Source organism: Channa argus, chromosome 20, assembly GCF_033026475.1.
Source record: "Channa argus isolate prfri chromosome 20, Channa argus male v1.0, whole genome shotgun sequence".
Classification (NCBI taxonomy): Eukaryota; Metazoa; Chordata; class Actinopteri; order Anabantiformes; family Channidae; genus Channa; species Channa argus.
In genome coordinates this window covers 14,208,761-14,227,269 of record NC_090216.1, presented here as the reverse complement: position 1 = coordinate 14,227,269, position 18,509 = coordinate 14,208,761, and the positions used below count along the sequence as shown (strand labels likewise).

Here is an 18,509-nt window from a genome sequence, read left to right as displayed (position 1 = left end):
CAGCTGGTATTTGTTTGTGTTTACATGTAAAGAGCCACAGATTCAGGGAGGCGAAGATAGCGATGGCTCCAGAGCTGAACTCCCTCTTTTTCTCCATTTTGGCTTTTATCTCCAGCCCTTCCATCTTTCACTGCACTGCATCAGATTGCTTCAGTTGTCAGAGAGGGAGAGTGAGACAGACAGAGGTTTGAACAGGATTTTGTGATCTGCCTGGCTGAGAAGGCAACACAGCGTGACATTAAGACACAACCATCTTTCTACTGTAATTATTACACACACTGATCGGGTTTCATAAAAAAGTCAAAATCATATTCAATCACACCAAATTGACATACAATATTTATTTAGGTTCACAAAAATGATAAGTTAATTATCAGGTAGTCCACAAATATTGTGGGAATGGTCTCATACAGTCATACAAGGGGTGGGTGGGCATACATGAGAAACCATTTAGGAACAGGTCCACCCAGAAATGTTCTGATTTAACCGAATAAAGTATGAAGCATGAAAAACAGGATGAACTCAAATATTAGTTAAGTCTAAAGAATAAAAAAGGAAGTTTGTTATTTATTTATTTATTTATTTATTATAATAGCCACAATTCTTCTATTTTTTTTTTTAAAAACACCCCCAGCTGCTCAAAATATTTTTCTTACTCTTCTTTGTCGAATGTAAAAATAATCTAAACAGGACAAACTAAAAAAGGGACAGACCCTGCATTTAAAATATTGCCATATGCCAGGATCATCCCTGAACTGTCCCTCAGCAGTATCAATGGACCAGGGACTGGTCAAAACTAGTGACCTAAATGTTGTAAAAACTCCTCTGTAGTACAGTTTCTGAGTGTGTGTGTGTGTGTGTGTGTGTACTCTGAGAGCAGTCTGTAGTGTCCCCAAACAGCCGGTGAGCTTCCCAAAGCTGCCCTCCCATATACATGCCTCAACCTCATGTATGTTTGCTACAAAAGATGTTACACATTTTTAAACACATCATGCAAAGTGGCAACTCTGTTTACAAATATGGAGTAGTCATTTTTTTTTTTTTAATCTGTAGCCATTTTAGCAACTTGTTTCACCCTTTCCACAAAAAAGAAAGATCAACTTTAAGTCCCGACCAATTTAAATCAACCTCCCTTAACGTTTCAACAAAACCCAAACAATTAGCATCATCAGTGACATTACATTAAACCATAACTTCTAATTTTTCCTTGTAATAACTCAATTCTCCAGAAAATAAAATATACAGTGGAGAGCTGTAGTCTGGGTCTGAGTCCAGGTTTAAAACTATGTCTGGAAAAATAGCCACTGCAGCAAGAATCTGTCAGCATAAACCAGAGTGGCTGCTTCCTTTAAGAAAAGACCTTTAAAAATGTCCTGTGGCGGCGGCAACGGTTGGTTTAAGAAGAATCCCTGATTGGCTGAAAGAAGTCAGGTGACCACCAGGTGAGGTAAGAACAGTCCCACCTTTGACGATGGGGATGACAGTATGGAGGTGTTTCTCTAAACACTAATATGTGTGTGTGTGTTTCTGCATATGTAAATATACATACAGTATATATACACACATTTATAGATATTTATCTATATATCTATATAGATATGTGTATGTGTATGGATGTGTGTGTGTGTGTGTGTGTGTGTGTATATTTTGATTACGAACTGACCATCCACTCCCATGCGCACGCACTCACACTTAAGTGTGTGATGATTTTTAAGTGTAAAACACTGCATTGCTCGTTCCTCTCCTCATGCAGCACAGACAGTTGCAGAAACACAGGAGACCAGTGGCAAAAACACCGGCTGAAAAGAAAAGGAAAAGAGAACTAAACAAAAAAACTGAAATTTAAGTTTGCTGCCTTGAATGTCCTTAAACATCACAGAGAATCCTTGGACGTGACACTTTTTTTGTTTTTTTAAGTTTAATAATATTTCTCTTATCTATGCATTTACTTAGGAAAAACCTAACAAATACTTCAGTTACTCTCTTATTACTATGTGTGTGCGTAACTTTTTTCTCTTTTCGTGTTGACATTTGCATTGGTTTTCTCCTCTTCTTAAATGGTCCATGTTGAGTTCTTGGTTTGCGTAGTTTCCATCTCTTTCTATATCCATCTGTGTTTTGGAAAAAACAAAACAAACAAAAGAAAAAACAATTTCCACTCATTCCCCACCTATCATACCCAACCTGCTTGTATTCCTAATTCCCTCCCTCTTCGAGGTGGAAGTGGAGGGGGGCTTTATAGTCCTATTCGGCCCTTCATCTCTCAGCCTCCATTGCTACACTAGCCTTCTGCTCAGCTCCTGTGTGCGGGTTTACGGTTGTGGGCCAGGTTGGGCAGGGCTGCATGGGGGGCTGCCCCTGAGTCCAGAGTCCCTGTGGCGGCTGTGGCACGTTAGGCACGTTTGTTGAGAGCCCCCAGCCACCGACCTGAGGGGGTGGAGGTGAGGTGGCCATAGAGGCCGCCATTGGGCTCCCACCGCTGCCACTGTTAAAACTCTCAGAAGCCTTCAGCCGTGAGAACATGGTCAATGCGTCCGGGAAGTTGGGGGGTGTCGCTGGTGTGTTGGCTGGGGTGCACATCTGAGGATGAGGAGGAAGAGAGGATGATTATTGACTGAATTATTAAAGACTGAATTAGACTGAATTAGACAACCATAAACACTGCACGTATCTAAAAGTCCACACAGGACAAGACTTTCTGTTTAGCACAGTTTCTACAGTGGCAAGAGACAGAATTGGTTGCAGCATCACGTTATTTGAAGATACCATCACTAACCAAAAATAAATAAATAAATAAAAAATCGGATCACTTGATTTTATAAACCAAACCGTGACAAATAATTACTGGAGAATCAAATGCAACTTGTGTCATCACATTCTGTTTTATTGAAACCACCGTCAGTGGAATAAATGGTACCTCTTGTATAATAAAATTCTGTTTAGTGTGTAAATCAGAAAGGCTAAACAGAAGGTTTTGCTCTTTTAACTAAAACAAAAAATAAATAAATAACAAAACTAACAAAACTAAAACCTGGTATAGTAAATTCTAACTCCAGAGCAGATTCAATAATAAAATCATTGTCTGTGAACATAAACAAACAAACATTATTTCACAAATAACCACACAAAAAAGCTTTAACAAGTTTAACAGGAACATATGTCTTTAGAGGAGGAAAACTATTTGGTTAACTGAAGGGAAATTTAGGGGAATCCCTGAGCCTCTTTGCTTCCCCAGAGGGTCCTGATGATGACATTACAGTCCTTTGTTAACATCCACTTCCTGTTTCAACTATGCCATGGCGTCTGATTTAGCAGACCAGATAAACTTGATTAGATGGAGAATAACAGCCATTTCTGCTTTGTGAACGCACACACACACGCACGCGGGCACACACACATACACACACGTCTTCTTGTCTATAATACATCCCCAGTGCAGTAACCTGCTGTGACCCTCTTTTGTGCCAGCAATGTTATCGTTGTCCTGTCAGGAGTTCCTTTAGTAGCACACTTACTCACTTACATACACAATCCATCTATGTAGAAGGAACAAAACTGAACCTTCCACCCTGCAGCTAAGAGCCTATGTGAACAACCTCACTGTCATCATTGTCCTCCCTGCACACCCTCTCACACACTTCTCTGTGCCATGCTTCCTCTTCTATTTCCCAAACCAGGAAAACAACAACCTACTGTGTTCCATAGGGAAGCAGAGGTGGAGCCATATTAAGCCAGGAGGCCTGCCTTCTAAAAATATGGGCCTGGACAGGGAGGTTAACAGAGCAGTCACCTACATGATAAATTAACCCAAAACATCAACGATGTTAGAAAACAGCTCAGCTAATAACTGAAATTATTAACTTTATTAACCCTCTAATATAAATCTTCAGCCCTCCAACTGCTTTGGTTTTAACCCACTTAAACTTATTATGCCCTTAAAACGCCCTCAGAGCATCCTCTAAGGTACAGTATTTCTACACCGCAACAATATTCCAATAACTACAGTTTCAGGTTGAAGGTCTCTTTAAGAGGGTAGTTTATGGAATTAGGAGTCATAGACATAGAGTAATAGACTGAATCAGCTACTGGGAGAGAGTTGCAGTCACACATGAAGAGTGGACAAAAAATGTTAACATGCTGGAAAACAACATTCTCTTTGCTGACAAACATAACGGTGGTATCTAATCTGTACCCTTGGCTCCGTAGCCCAGGATGCTCAGACTGACATGCAGCATTAGAGCAACGGAGTCTTTAAAGAAAATAAATAAAAAATACAGAGTGACAGAAAAACTACTCCTCCCTTGGGGGTGTCATCGGATCACTATGCCCCCTAAAAGTGCTGTGGCTTGCAGGTTACTTTCACAAATACACAGTCAGAGGTGGGGCTTTGCTGGTCTAAACTGAGCCAGAGGTTCACAGAGAGGCAAGCTGTTATGAAAGGTGAACGCGTTCACTGTGCAGTCTAACCGGAAACGCTGGCTCAGGTCTCTCAGGCTGTTTCCTGTGGTAAAGAGACACCCTAGAATGCTTAAGTGACCTCTGTCATCCTTCCTGTACTCAATGGGCAGCACTTCTTCAGCCTTGTAAAAGGTACCAAGGTAGAAAACAACAGATAAGCCCTTCTGACTCCGATTATTGCCTAGGAACAGAAAATGCTGACATATGACTTCTCAGCTTTGCCTGTTAGACCTTTACATAACTTACTCATCCATAGACAAACAGATAAATGGGTATAAATATACACCTGCATTGAGCTAATAAACATCTTACCTGTTAATGCACTTTTTTGTTCCTATTTACCCATAGACCAAACAGGAAACATAGGTGAGGGAGGCTGACAACAAAACCCACTTCAAAACACCCTTAAAACTCTAGCACATCACACTCTTCTACTCATAAATTAACACAACACACCTCTGTGTGCTAATATGTGTGTGTCTGTCTATTCAGGGGACCTTGGGCAGAAATGAAGATGCAGACAGTATTGACCCACAGGAAAGAGAATCTGGTCCAGAAACACAGCAGTTGTCTTCTCTGCCAGGTTTTCTGAGCCTGGATCTGACTGCTTATCTTTTTCAACTGCTAGAAGCATCAGCAGACCCCAGATATGTCAGCAGCAGTAAAATGGAAACCCAACTAACATACACAAGAAAGGACATCACATCATATTGATTCTGTGCTGAAGTATCGAGCTTCAAGCCTGCAGTATCAGAGCAAGTTACCAGAGCAGACCAGTGCAGCAAAACAGCAACAGTGGTAAAAACTTCACGGTTTCAAGTGCTGTCCCAAATATGATCTTTATTAGGTCTAGAGTTTCAGTACTAGTAGTAAGGAAATAGAGAATGTGAAGTTGGGCCACACCACGTAACTGTTAAGGGGACGTGGGTCCCATCTTTTAATTTACGCAGTGTGTTTACCTGAGCCTGTTACAGTGGTTAGACTGGCTTACCTGCTTATCTTTTGTTCAACTAAAACATAGTTTCAATCATTCAAATTTAGGGAAGATGGGAGGAAAAAAAGCCAGAGAATTACATTGAATTGGCAGGCAATAGTAAAAAAATAAAAAATAAATAAAATTAATTATATATATATATATATATATATATATATATATATATATATATATATATATATATATATATATATATATATATATATATATATATATATATATATATATATATATATATATATATATAACATGAACAGTTGACTGTGTGCAAGATATCATAATTTGAGTAACACTGTACTCGCAAAGCTAAGACAGCACTCCTCTACTGACCTGTTATGGCAGGAGAACTAACGTACTTTGGCGATGTTTTTCAGAATCTCCACAACTTAAAACTCACCAAATCTCTGATAAGAACATAGGTTCTATGTGCTAACAAAATCTGGGCATTTGTGTCACTGGTGTGTGACTCATGCTCACTGCTAAGCTAACGAAACTCACTGGACTGTACCTTAAACTCTGGATGTTAGTGATGTTTCTTGAGTGGACCTATCATTTGCCTTTGGGTGTGTGTTTTACATGAAGATACCATTTAGTTTGTGCCTCTGTCTGCCACTAACAGTATAGAGCAGCGGTTTTGTACTGTTAGACAGCAGTACAGAAAACCTGCAACTTAAACATGATGATCGTGTGGATCTGTACATGAGGAAATGTTCTCTATCTGGGCCTCCTTAAATCATAAATGAGTTCCCCTGGTATAGAGGAACAGTACTGAGTGTAGCTCATCTGTGTTTTGGAAGTGCTAAATGCAATTTTATGTTAGAAATAACAAAACAAACATTTGAATAAATAAATAAATATGTATGTACTAAAAGAACGAATGTACTTGAATGTTCGGGTCCAGCCCTAATGATTCCATAACAAATTAGAAGCAGATGTTTCTGTGCAGCAAACTGAGGAAGCAGATTACTGTGCATTTTCCCCTTTATGTGAAAGAAAGCAGCGAAAAGCCACAGAGAGCGATGTGTGTAACTGAGACACATGGGCTGCAATGGGAGGGTTAATAATTCATCTGAGAAAATCAGTTTCCTGTATACTAGCAATATGGGTGAAAATGATGTGATATCTAGAAAGTATGTTTAGCTCAAGGGACAGAATGAAAGCATGTCAAGAGGGACAGAAGAATGATTGGTCTTTTTCATTACTATGGGTTTGATAAGGCATTGTTTTAATATCAAAAATACCACCTTTTTACCTGTGGGCACTGACATAAGTTAAACAGTAAACATTTTAAAACTAGACATTCAGTCAGTCCAGAAGATTTGTCTTAATGATGAAAAAAACAATATAGCTCCCAAGTCAAAACAGCACTAACACCAGTCACATAATATTTGTTAAATCAGCCAGTGTTTAGAAACAGAAGCAGATGTTAACAGCTATTGTTGTGTCAAGGTGAGAGCCTTCAATATGAGTATATGCACGTTTTATGTAACAGCATATACAACAGAAAGTGCGTTACAGAAGCTATTTGATCTACAGATGGTGAGACAGAACAGACAGCAAGAAGCAGTTTGTGTTCAAAACAGAGCCAACAAAGAGGAGTTGCCATGGGGATGGTTGTTATGAGGAAGCAGTACAGATCTCCTATTAACAGGACAGGGTTGAGGCAGAACTGGCTTTGTGGTCACTGCAGCACAGTCCTGTCCACCCTCTCAAGAGTGTTTGCTGAGTCCAGCTTAAGGGACACATGGCTGGCTGGGAGTGACCACTCTAAACATACCTGCCCTGAGCTGGTGGTGAGGCTGACAACCTTTAAACACAGCTCCATTTGTGTACAAACATGCCTGTCTGTCCACAAACATAGATGCACTGAAGCTAATTACACTGTAACCAACCACATTCCATAGAAATAGAGAGTTTGAATGTGCCAGTTTGAAAAGAGAAGCTTTCTACTCTCTTCCAAAGCTGTGCATAGTCCAGTTAAATGTCATAATCCAACGCACAACTTTTAACTCAGTTCTTCTAATGAAACTTGGTCAGCTTGTTTATACTAATTTAGTTGAAGCAAATAAACAGACTTCGTTACTTACCCAAAATGTCATATTCAACCAAATTACTCTTGTCCATTTCCTACAAAGGTTAGTTACGTTTCATTCTTTGTTCTTATTTCATACACAACAATAATCTACTTCAAAAGAGGCTTGTGGTTTTAGCACTGTTCACAAAATATTACTTATATATTCAAATTGTTTTAAATTTCAAACAATACAAAGAGCAAAACACTACACTGACCTCAGCATCTCTTTATCCAGCACTCTCATTTTCTCATTTCAGTGAGCATCCTTATGAACCTGTGACATCATTCTCTCTTTCTCTCACTTCCCTCTCACTGTCTTCTTCTCCCTACAGCTTCAGTCTGGCTTGTTGCGTACAGCTCACACATTGTGTGTCAAAGCTTGCAGCAAGCTGTGCTGAGAGATCTGTGAGACACAAGAATTATGGTGGAACATGTGGGCTGATGTTTCCCTTCTTGGGCCTACTAGCTTACTTTAATAGATAGTAGTATTTAACTTGCTCTTCAATATAATGTTCACTGATAATGTCTTTCAGCAGTATATACTACAATACACAGTAATACCATAAAAATAAAAATTAAATTTTTTAGGCAAGAAGAAGAAGTGAAGTTGTGTGTTCAAACTGAAATCCAGTATCTTTTTTGGATCTGTTGCAGGGTCCAAACATTACAAAATTTGATTAGTGGATTTTGGGTATTATTCAAAGTAACAAAGGCCAACAATGATGTGTCAGTGGAATTTCTGAAAATGTTTCTTCACTACAGAAAATCTGTCAACATTAAAATCCCAATGTTAGCCAATTTTTTATTACCCTGTTATAAGGTTTGGTTCTTCATCCACATTTCCAGACATTTCCTGTCTAGCTACTATTATTTCAACACTGATAAATGAAACATTGTGAATTGTGAATTTTTGTTTCTCAAAATAAAAATAATACAATAAAAATAAAGGTGTGTGTTCTGTGTGTTTTGACACTTATCATTTGAATGCTGACTATGATTGATATCATGTGAATTACTGTTAACATTAAAACTACCAGATGGTGTTAATCTGTGGCTCATCAGTATCTTCTTCTTCCTTTCCTTTCAGCTTGTTCCCTTTCAGGGGTTGCCACAGCGAATCATGTGCCTCCATCTAACCCTGTCCTCTGCATCCTCTTCTCTCACACCAACTAACTTCATGTCCTCCCTCACTACATCCATAAATCTCCTCTTTGGTCTTTCTCTAGACCTCCTGCCTGGCAGCTCCAACCTCAGCATCCTTCTACTGATATATTCACAGTTTCTCCTCTGAACATGTCCAAACCACCTCAATCTGGCCTCTCTGACTTTATCTCTAAGAGACCTCCACCTCTCTAGAGTTTCCTCCACCTCAGAGCTGATCCTTGATGCAGACCCACCTCCACCTTGAACTCCTCTGTCACACCTACAGCACACCTCACCACAGTCTTACAGCTCTAATACATGTCGTGCACCACTCTAACATACTTCTCTGCCACTCCAGACGTCCTCATACAATACCACAGCTCCTCTCTCAGCACCCTGTCATACACTTTCTCTAAATCTACAAAGACACAATGCAACTCCCACTTATCAGTGTATGTTCCAGATTATAATGCTATAAACTGGTGTAAAGTTTTGGAGAAAGCTTTGGTTTCATCAGCATCCAGTCTGGACTAGTCTTAGGTGGATTCATGTCACCCATGTTAAGAGCAGCTTACATGCATTAAGAAATATTCACTCCTTCGGTTTTGTTTGGGCATGTGAAGACAGTGCCCCTCAAACCTGCCAACACAGATGATGCAGGTCTATGTCCACTTTAATTCCTGTTGTAGTACAGTTAGGCGTGTTTCAGACATGAACTCTATAGAATTTTAGGAGAATCAGGTGCTGACATTGTCAGGCATGTAGCCAACATCGGGAGAGTCCGTGCAAGATGCATTCTCACTTGTGAAAAAATACTCTGTGTAATTGGGCCGGGGTTGGTGCTTGGGGACTTCGAGCAGGGGGCAGAACATGACGCAAAAACAAAGCTGCGGAAGTGGCAGTGTTTTGCTTGGTGATCTGTTCGTATACCACAGAATCTCTAGCTGTTCCTTATATTTGTTTGCAGATATTCAGATCTTTCCTTACCGACAGAAGTTCACAAATTTCCTTTGTCCTTCCATTATACAAACACAACAACAATGTCTTGTTGTTGTGTTTGTATAACTGAATGAGTTCTTAACCTTTGGGTGTTTGTATTTGCACAGTTTCGGGGCAGTAGCAGGAAATGGACGTCATCAACATGCCCATTCACTCATTGTGAATTCTCTGGAGTATCACCTCCTCCATTTACAAATGACCTCAGATTGGGGATAATTCCATGATAAGTCCATGATGTTTAGCTAAGTTCACAGGAATGGGGTGTGTTGTTCACTCCAACATTTTACCAACTCATTTTCCAACACTGTCTCCAATAAATAAGGTTTCTTTGAGTCCATGTTACATTCCATTACTCCATTGAAGGATTTTTGAATTTTTTTATTTACCTTGTAGGTTTTTATTTACTAATAATTAGTCAGATCATAAAAATGAATCCTATAGACATAACTGCAATCTAATGTTTTCTCTAATACTGTTGCTTTACAATCATATAATATACTGGTTTATATATGATTCTGGCCGCTCCCCTCTGCAGACTGGGGAAATGGGGCCTACATACATATACAATTAAAAGAAGAAAGGAATAAATTCAATAAAACTTGTGCCAACTCACAAAAGATCTGAAATGAGAAATAAATAGATAAGTTCAGAAATTGCCTTTTTGTCAAGACTGAAACACAATGAAAGTAGAGGTAAAAAGAAAGAGAATATGGGAAAAGACTACACTGCGTAGGCTACTACTGCATTAACTGTATGTTATTGTACCTGCTTAATAGAGTAAATGTTTAAATAGGGAGTGTTTTATGGTCTGTACTCTGGCACTGTGTTTGTTACTTTTGTTGTGTTCCAATGCAACTAAGATATATTAAAATTATAGTATGTCAAGTAGGGCTGGCAAATATGGCCAAAAAAATGTAATCTCAATTCTTTCAAACTTCTGAAAGATTCACCATTTTAATTTAATGTCCCATGTTGGTCAAGATAAACATTACTAGAAAGTATGTTTTTTAATATTGTAAATATTAATGAGAAGCTGTGCAACAATACCAAAAACAAAAACGTACATGTCCACCCACAGTAATTGCACCTTAGGCTGTTAATGCTTCTAAAACACAGGTAGCCTACAGTCTGAATGCAACAGCGCAGTCACAGACAATGCATCACCAAATTAATCATTTCCAATATTATCTTTATTATTATTTTCCAATAATATTTCCGAGCCCTAATGTCAACTATAACCACAGAAATAATGAGCATTTCGTAACAATGATTACTGAATACTATGAATGAGAAACCAAAGTCTAATAATCAAATACTACGTGAAATTAAATTTTAGACCCACTTGAAAACAATAAATAAAATAACAATTAAATTAAGGGAAATCCAGCATTTGCATTGAGGTGGTGGGTGGGTGGGGGAATTGTACTGAAGTGCATTATATTAACAGATGGTTCTAAGACGGTTTTAGCTCTCATTCTTTTTAAATAGGGTGGTGAAAACAGGCCCACCGTAGCGTACTCCCTATAACCTGAATTCATGGCAGAGCTGCTGTATTTGATGACTGTTTGTACAGGTATTGCTAATGAAGTGGCCGGTGTGGGTAGGTTTCTTTCCAAAACTAAATAAAAGAAGATGACAAGTGTTATTGAAGGTTACAAATGACTGTCCCCTCCCCTTCTCACCCTTGACCCATCACTCTTTCCGCCTCACCCAGCTTACATTTACATTTAGTCATTTAGCAGACGCTTTTATCCAAAGCGACTTACAAGTGAGGTACAAGGCAGCAAACATATAAGTCAAGGAGAAAACATCAAAGCAAAGTCCTATCAGAAAAGTGTTCACAGTTCATGAGATACAAGTGCAAGAGAGCAGAAAGTTTTTTGTTTTTTTTTTATTAAAGATTTAAGTGCATAGCTTCTAGCACTTATTCTAATTCTTTGGGTGAGAGTATTGTATAAAGGACATAGTTGCATTTGTGCTCACAAGGGACTCAGCTGATCATTAACCAGGCTATGCTGTTTTGATGTTTATTATAACCCTGTATAATATAAAGAGTAGAATGAGACACAACCACAAAGAAGACATTAGCTGTGACAGAAAAAGAACAGAAACACAAAAAAGCAGCTACAGACAGAAATAGGAGAACCACAGAGGAGCATGTGCTCTGTTTGACCAACTGTGCAATCTGTACTGCTAACAATAGGTATTTGGTGGCCTACTCCTATCTTGAAAAAGGAGTTTGGTCTGTCGACTAGTAACAGGCTTGCAACAGAAATGACTGGGCCAAAAGTCATCGTGAGGGAGAACAAAAATGACGAACATAATTACAGTATGATAAACACTAAGGTTTAGCTTACCAAAAGATAGCTTTACTAAGGCTACACATTAAACTGAAGTACAAATTTTGTTTCTCTTTCACTTCACATATAATGTCCAGTGTTAGTCTCAACCATTGAACTATATCTGATAGAGATTTCACAACAAAACTCAAAATTTGTGTTGTCAGAAGAAACTATTCATGTAAATAAGCAGTGTATAGAATCTTGTAAGTGTTTGTAGAGTGGACAACAAACGTGAGGACAGAAAAGGAAAACATCTGGCTGGGCTGGGTAGATTTATTTAATCCAAACACTGTTTTAAATGATTTTAATTGCAAAAATGAATTTTTGGTAAATTCGAAAACAGTGGCAAAATCAATATGAGCTTAGATGGAGGTATTTTAACTAGAGCTTATTATAAATCAGATCAGAAAACACTGAAACTGAAAAGCACAGATGAGAGGCTCAAACAGGGCCTGGCATGGAGTCAGGGATTATAAACCTGAGGCAGGAAACAGATGAATGAGAATAGGGAAGGTAAACGCATAGGGATAGTAGGACTATGCATAAGCAAGCGGGGCCTGGCTGCAGTGCCAAAATTAACCTGAGAAAACATACTTTGGTTGCACAATGTGCCAACTATCTCTTTATTCAGCGGTAAGGTCACCATGTGCTTCTAGTGTTTCCTAGGCCATAGGCCTAAGCCTTTTATGTGTACTCAGTGACTCCAACAACCAGTGTGAAACTCAGTGTAACTTCACCGCTCATAAACACATCTGGTCCTCACAGGCATCCCACATGGATTCCCACTCCCTGAGTCCCTTGAGCCAAAGTTCCTGTGTGTCTGTGCACATGGCTTAGTGTGTGTGGTTAGTGAGTTCTGGGAAGCCGTGCTCCTGGAAACACGCAGGGCAACACGCTGGAACATGCAGAGCACAGGCCAAGCCTCTTCAGATGTGGTGAACTGCTTGGCATGGCTGTACAACACACAGGTTCAACTTCACATACACACACACTATGCAGGAACACATGCGTGCACGTCTATTAACAACATTTAATGATCTAGACATGATTAATTCTGAAATCTGAGACACACTGCTGCATGCACACCCAGGAGATTAAAGTGCACATGCATACCCATGAAATCACATCGAAACGCCCAATCAGAGGGAGAAAATAGCTTAACTGCATTTCACCTCATTCTGCACTTAATAACTTCAGTAAGTATGTCTATAACAGAACAGAGATTGTTTTGTTTTTTTATTGTAGCAGACACAAAGCAGCTTTGTTTTAACATGGTTATTTTATTCTCAACCCAGATACCTGCCATTGTCCTAACATTACCCAAGTGAAACCTAAAGTATGGGACAAACACACTTCCACACTTGTTTCCACTGATTTCTCACTAGCATCAAAAAGAATCATTTATATACTGTACTTAAGTTAGCCTTCATCCATCATCATGGTGTCATAAAGAAGAAATAGAAATAATAGGTCTTCCATGTTGTCACATCATGATTTATGAAGGTAATTGCACCTCTGCTCGTCTGCATGGGCACACCACACACTTCAAATCTCAGAGAGATGAGAGCTTACATGACTGAGAAAAGTTGGGATTTCTAAAAAGCCTTTTTAAGCCACACCCGGACACCCAAACCAAATGTTTGTAGTTACCAGAAACACACACACTAAGCTCTCCCCCTTTCTCTTGGTGGGTGTTCACACTGCCAGGAAACAGCCCTTAAACAACCAACAACCTCACGCCCACTTTTATCACTGCCCTGCAGTGCCCAATACTATTATGCTATGTGACTGTACTAAAGCCGTCAGAGCTGAACATTGCCCTTCATAAAAAAGAAGTTATAGTTTCATTCACCTTGTGTGTGATGCCCACTAACGAATAGCAATTACAGCACAATAAAAAAGTTGATCATTTAAACCATGTAGCTGTTCCTTCAAGACTCCCGGGGTGGGTATGTGGGCCCAACTGGGCTGTGCTAAGCAGTAGAAGGAAACTGTAAAAGTTCTTTGAATAAATACGGCTGAAAATGACTTATTATTAAAAGAATTTAAAAATAAAAAGATCTGACTCACTGACTCTTTCAATTTATGGAACTTTCAAGATGGGGAAGCATTCTTTTGTTTTTACTGCAGGAGTAAAGTTTATAATACATAAAAAAAGAGTGCCAGTATGATTCAAGAGGGAAAGGAGATTGAATCTGAAAGATATTAATTGTATTACTCTGGCTTACCAAAGACAACATAAAACTCTGACTTGAAGGCAAGGGCTGCCACATGAGGACATTAGTTTAACTTTTTATCAGCTATCTGTAGCAGAAATTAAACACATGAAAACCAGACTTTGTGGCTTAGTTAGCTTGTTTCCCAGCTTAGTCACATGATGGGGTCACATGTTCCCAGACAGCAGTGGAAGTCATCCAGCTGTGCTACTTCCTCCCATGTGGTCACATAAGGATTCATTTACTTTATTTTGACTATATGTGCCCCCACATGGAGACATGTAAATTATGGAAATAACTGATATGGTGTGGAAATGTGTCTTTCAAATTTATAGAGATACTTGAAAACAGTAAGATGTTACACTGTCCAGACTAGATCTCCAAAACCCACGATGAATGGAAACAAAGGTACTTAATGAAAATCTTTCTACTGGGAAAAAACCCATAACCCATTAAAAAGAAACAATTTTCTGTCTATTATTTGCACTGATGGGACACTGCAGATTTATAAGAGCACATTTTCGGTAATTAAATTATCACAAATAGCTCACACTTTACACAGGCGATGCCTTACAATGAGCTTGGTATGAGAAAGAAAAAAATACAGGGATACAAGAATTTGTGCATTATGCTTGCTTATAGCCTGCAGCTTAAAAAAATAGTGCATTCAAAGTGTGAGCAAATACGATCATGGAATTACTAATAGGAAGCGTGAATGGGAAATTTAAATTCAATGTTTTGTCATTTGAGAGTATTACAGCTTGTGAGCTAGGACCCTCTTTCACTGTGAAAGGGCCCATTTTGGTTTGGTGCAAGCATTACATTCAGCAGGAATGTGGTGCTGTGTTTGTATGGTCTGGGTGTGTATGGAGGAGAAAACTGGGAGTAGAAAAGGAAGGACTGTACAAAACACAGAGCAGGTTCAACTGAGCTTAGGGGCTGGCTGTCCATCATAGAACACAGATGTAAGCTTAGATGATTTCATTTAAATACACAGGTATAAGAACAATCTGTTCAAGATAACATTTACATGTGGTGAAAAGGCTCATACATAGCGACATAAGCACATGTCAGCAAAAACAAACTATTTGTACAGTCTTCATTGTGGACCTCTGCAAAGATTTCAGTTCTTTTACATCATGTGCCAGAGCAGAGGCACTCCCCTGGGCTTGGGACTATAAGTAAGAGGAAATTATGATAAGAAGAGCTTTAGCTAAATCCTCCACCCTCCATGGCATTGTACAAACTTGTACTGGTAACCTTACTATTTGATTTAAGGTAGAACCTTCTGGCATTAATTGCACAAATGATGCAGAGGTAAAGGAAATATATCTTGAAAAAGCTTAGAAACTTAATATTAACCTACTCACTGCTTAAAAATCCTAACCAGACTAGATTTGCTTAGAAATAAAAAAAATATGTTTTAAACAGCACTTATGTACCCAAATGGTTTTCTCCCATGTCAAATTTAGGTGGCAAAGTGATTTGGTACACCACATTCAGGCTCTTACATTGTGTATGGACCTCAAAAACAATAGCATAAACCAGCTCACTGGCCAGCATCCATAAACTAACTGACCTACATGACGTCCTAAACTGCCACGCTGCCAAGAACTGCATGTCTACAGGCATTCTGTTAGGGCAGCTATGGTTAGGGTTAGGCTTCTGGCCAAAAAAGCCATCTCAGGGATGAGTTCAGTTTCTGTTTTAATACCAAACAGAGGCAACACTATGTATAACAGAAATGTAAGTTAATGTTGTTCACGTTTACTCTAAACTAAAGAGTGCGAGTGAGAGCAAAGTAGATTAGATCTGTATACCAATGAACACTGGCCTGTCTGATAAGCTGCAGAAAGGTTGGACATGCTGTCCTACTGTAGCAATTGTTGGGACTCTCTCTCTCCATGCACAAAAGATAAATGCATGCATAGTACTCTGACATATGGAGAAAAAAAGGAACAAGAACTTGTGATTATGCAAGAACATGTCTAGAACAACACTACAAACAGACAAAGGTGCTCTGCATACTGACTTTTATTATCCAGTGTCTACAGCAATCAAGTCAGTCCTATTTGGCACAAGAACAGGACAACTCTTGGCAAATTGTTTACTCTCTAAATTAAAGTGAGACATTTTATGAGCTAAATAGAGAACTGACATGTTTGTATTTACTGATCTAGTGATAAAGGAAATCTGGCTTTCTTATCACAAAGCTGTGATAAAAATGATTGAGCTCATTGTGAGCCAGTTCTGGTTGGACTGGCGATACCACACTACTTAAACAACATAAACGCTCACACATTGCCATAAAGACTGAATCCTCTCTCTATATCTTCGAGAAATGTAAGGGTGAATTATTGAGCGATTTAGCCCAAATCCCCTCACATCCATGTCAGGCTCTTCCAGTGGGCAGATGTTGCTGAATGCTACCATGCATGCAGCTGCAAACAAAGGCTTGTCTACTGCCAAAAGGGGGTTGCTGCTGCTAATAGTACAAATACTGCTGGTATTTCATAATGTTCAACTCAACTCAACTTGTGTTTACAGAGTGTCCTACAGCCTTAACACCTTCCAGTTTTGTCCGATCTGCTTTTTCTGCCCCTTAAAGTCGTGGAAGGGTTAGTAACAAACCAATCAGAGCAAAAGAGCTAAATTACCCAAGGCAACTGCAAGAGCACGAGGGTCTATTTGTCAGAGACAGCTGTCTTTTTCCTGGAAATTGACTTTTCTTTCCTGTCTTAAACCTTTATGCAACTCAGACGATACAATGAAAAATGAGGAATTTCAAGTATCTACATGTATCATTTTCGCTCCTTCTTTCTCCCATACACACCGTACACACGCACTCCCTCTCTCCCTCTCTCTCTGTCAGTGTGTCTGCTGCAGCTGCATGCCTGCCTGTGTGTTTATTTCTGGAAGCTCGCAACATGGCCGACATGTGCTTTGTTATTGTTAGTCCAACATCATCCCTTTCGGCCTATAAAGGCTGTTTATCGACCCCCATCCCACTCAAACAATACTATATTGGTAATAATCTTAAAGTTATACTAGCTGAGATTATATAAAAGTAAGCTATATTTTTACTACCCACTTTGCTCGCACTTACCATTTGATGATGATGGCCATATGGAATATTTGTTTCTTGGAAAAAGGCACTGAGGGCAGTCTACAATAAAGCACAGAGAAGATGATTTGCATTTTTGTAACATTAATTACTGAGCAACACATTTAGCTAAATTCAAACACTGTGCAAACATCGCTCATTTCTGAGTTTATTTCATTCAAACCTACACAATACAAGAAGCTTGCGGCAGAGAAAATGCAATATACATGTTAAATCTATATCGCATGTACCGCAGAACATACAATAGTGTATTAAACTACTCTTTTGTAGGCTCGTCGATCCAGCACGGCGGTCATCTTCATTGCGTAATAGCCCTCGCTGGCCTCGCCTGTTTTGTGCTGTCATGTGTCGGATTATAGTATTTAATCTAGAGTACAGTCTAATTGGATAAACTAGCTGTACGCTTCGCCCTGCTGCATTGCTGTGTGCTGCCTTCTGATTTAGCCCAGCTCAAAAGCATAAATGTGGACTTTGAAGACAGAAAAAGTTATGGTGGGCTGACTTCGGCCACCTAAACGCTATATAAGCACCACTATTGTGTTTTGTGTTGAACTGCGTTTCATTAAAAAGTAACGAGAGACAAACAGACCAGCTACAGTCGAACTAACGGTCGGTCAGACATAAACATTAGCCGTGTGGCTAACATTAGCCGGGCGACTCTGAATGTTAAAGCCTTCGCATTTCCCCTTTTTCTTTTACCTCAAACTGCCAATGTGCCGCTTGCAAAAGCTGCTTCGCCTGGTCTGCCGCACAACCCGCCGTCAGGACGAACTGGTTAATCATGACTTGATGTTTGAGTTCATCCATTTTCGACGAAGCCCGTCTCCTACTCGCGGCGGCTGGCTATGAAGCAGACTTTCGACCGTTTTCCCCTCTTTCTTCACTCTGCTCGTATTCCGTTGCTCTACCTCAGTCGTCCACCATTACAGCCGGTTCAGCAAACACAAATATTTACTGTAGGAGCGGTAGTGGAAGGAACATTGCGTGATTGACGGAAGGTCGCAGCCAATCAAGTGACGGTATTGCCGGTGGGATTTGTATGCTGCAAGCGGAGGGTCTCTGATCCTCGTGTCTTCAGCCGTACGATGAATGCTTATTTTGATACTTAAAGATATTTGAATTGAATATAGTTCATCGCAGCAAGTGAATTTTAAAATAT

General features: G+C 39.4%; 1 protein-coding gene across 1 annotated transcript; it reads right to left on the bottom strand.

Moving 5' to 3' along the window:
* Positions 1 to 326: 326 nt before the first annotated feature.
* Positions 327 to 18,322, bottom strand: ubald1a (UBA-like domain containing 1a). The gene is made up of 3 exons (XM_067488128.1): positions 18,050 to 18,322; positions 17,333 to 17,392; positions 327 to 2,580 (listed from the first exon to the last, which is right to left on the bottom strand). Exons 1-3 carry the CDS (start codon positions 18,155 to 18,157, stop codon positions 2,257 to 2,259), a joined length of 492 nt encoding a protein of 163 aa, XP_067344229.1. The 5' UTR covers positions 18,158 to 18,322; the 3' UTR covers positions 327 to 2,256.
* Positions 18,323 to 18,509: the final 187 nt, after the last annotated feature.

What these genes read in the sequence shown, in the direction of transcription:
- ubald1a (XM_067488128.1), bottom strand. Translation starts at nt 18,157, where the DNA reads ATGGATGAACTCAAACATCAAGTCATGATTAACCAGTTCGTCCTGACG. An exon ending in CGGCACATTGGCAGTTTGAG is followed by an intron (nt 17,393 to 18,049) that starts GTAAAAGAAAAA and finishes GCTTTATTGTAG; the next exon opens with ACTGCCCTCAGTGCCTTTTT. An exon ending in ATGGCCATCATCATCAAATG is followed by an intron (nt 2,581 to 17,332) that starts GTAAGTGCGAGC and finishes CCTCATCCTCAG; the next exon opens with ATGTGCACCCCAGCCAACAC.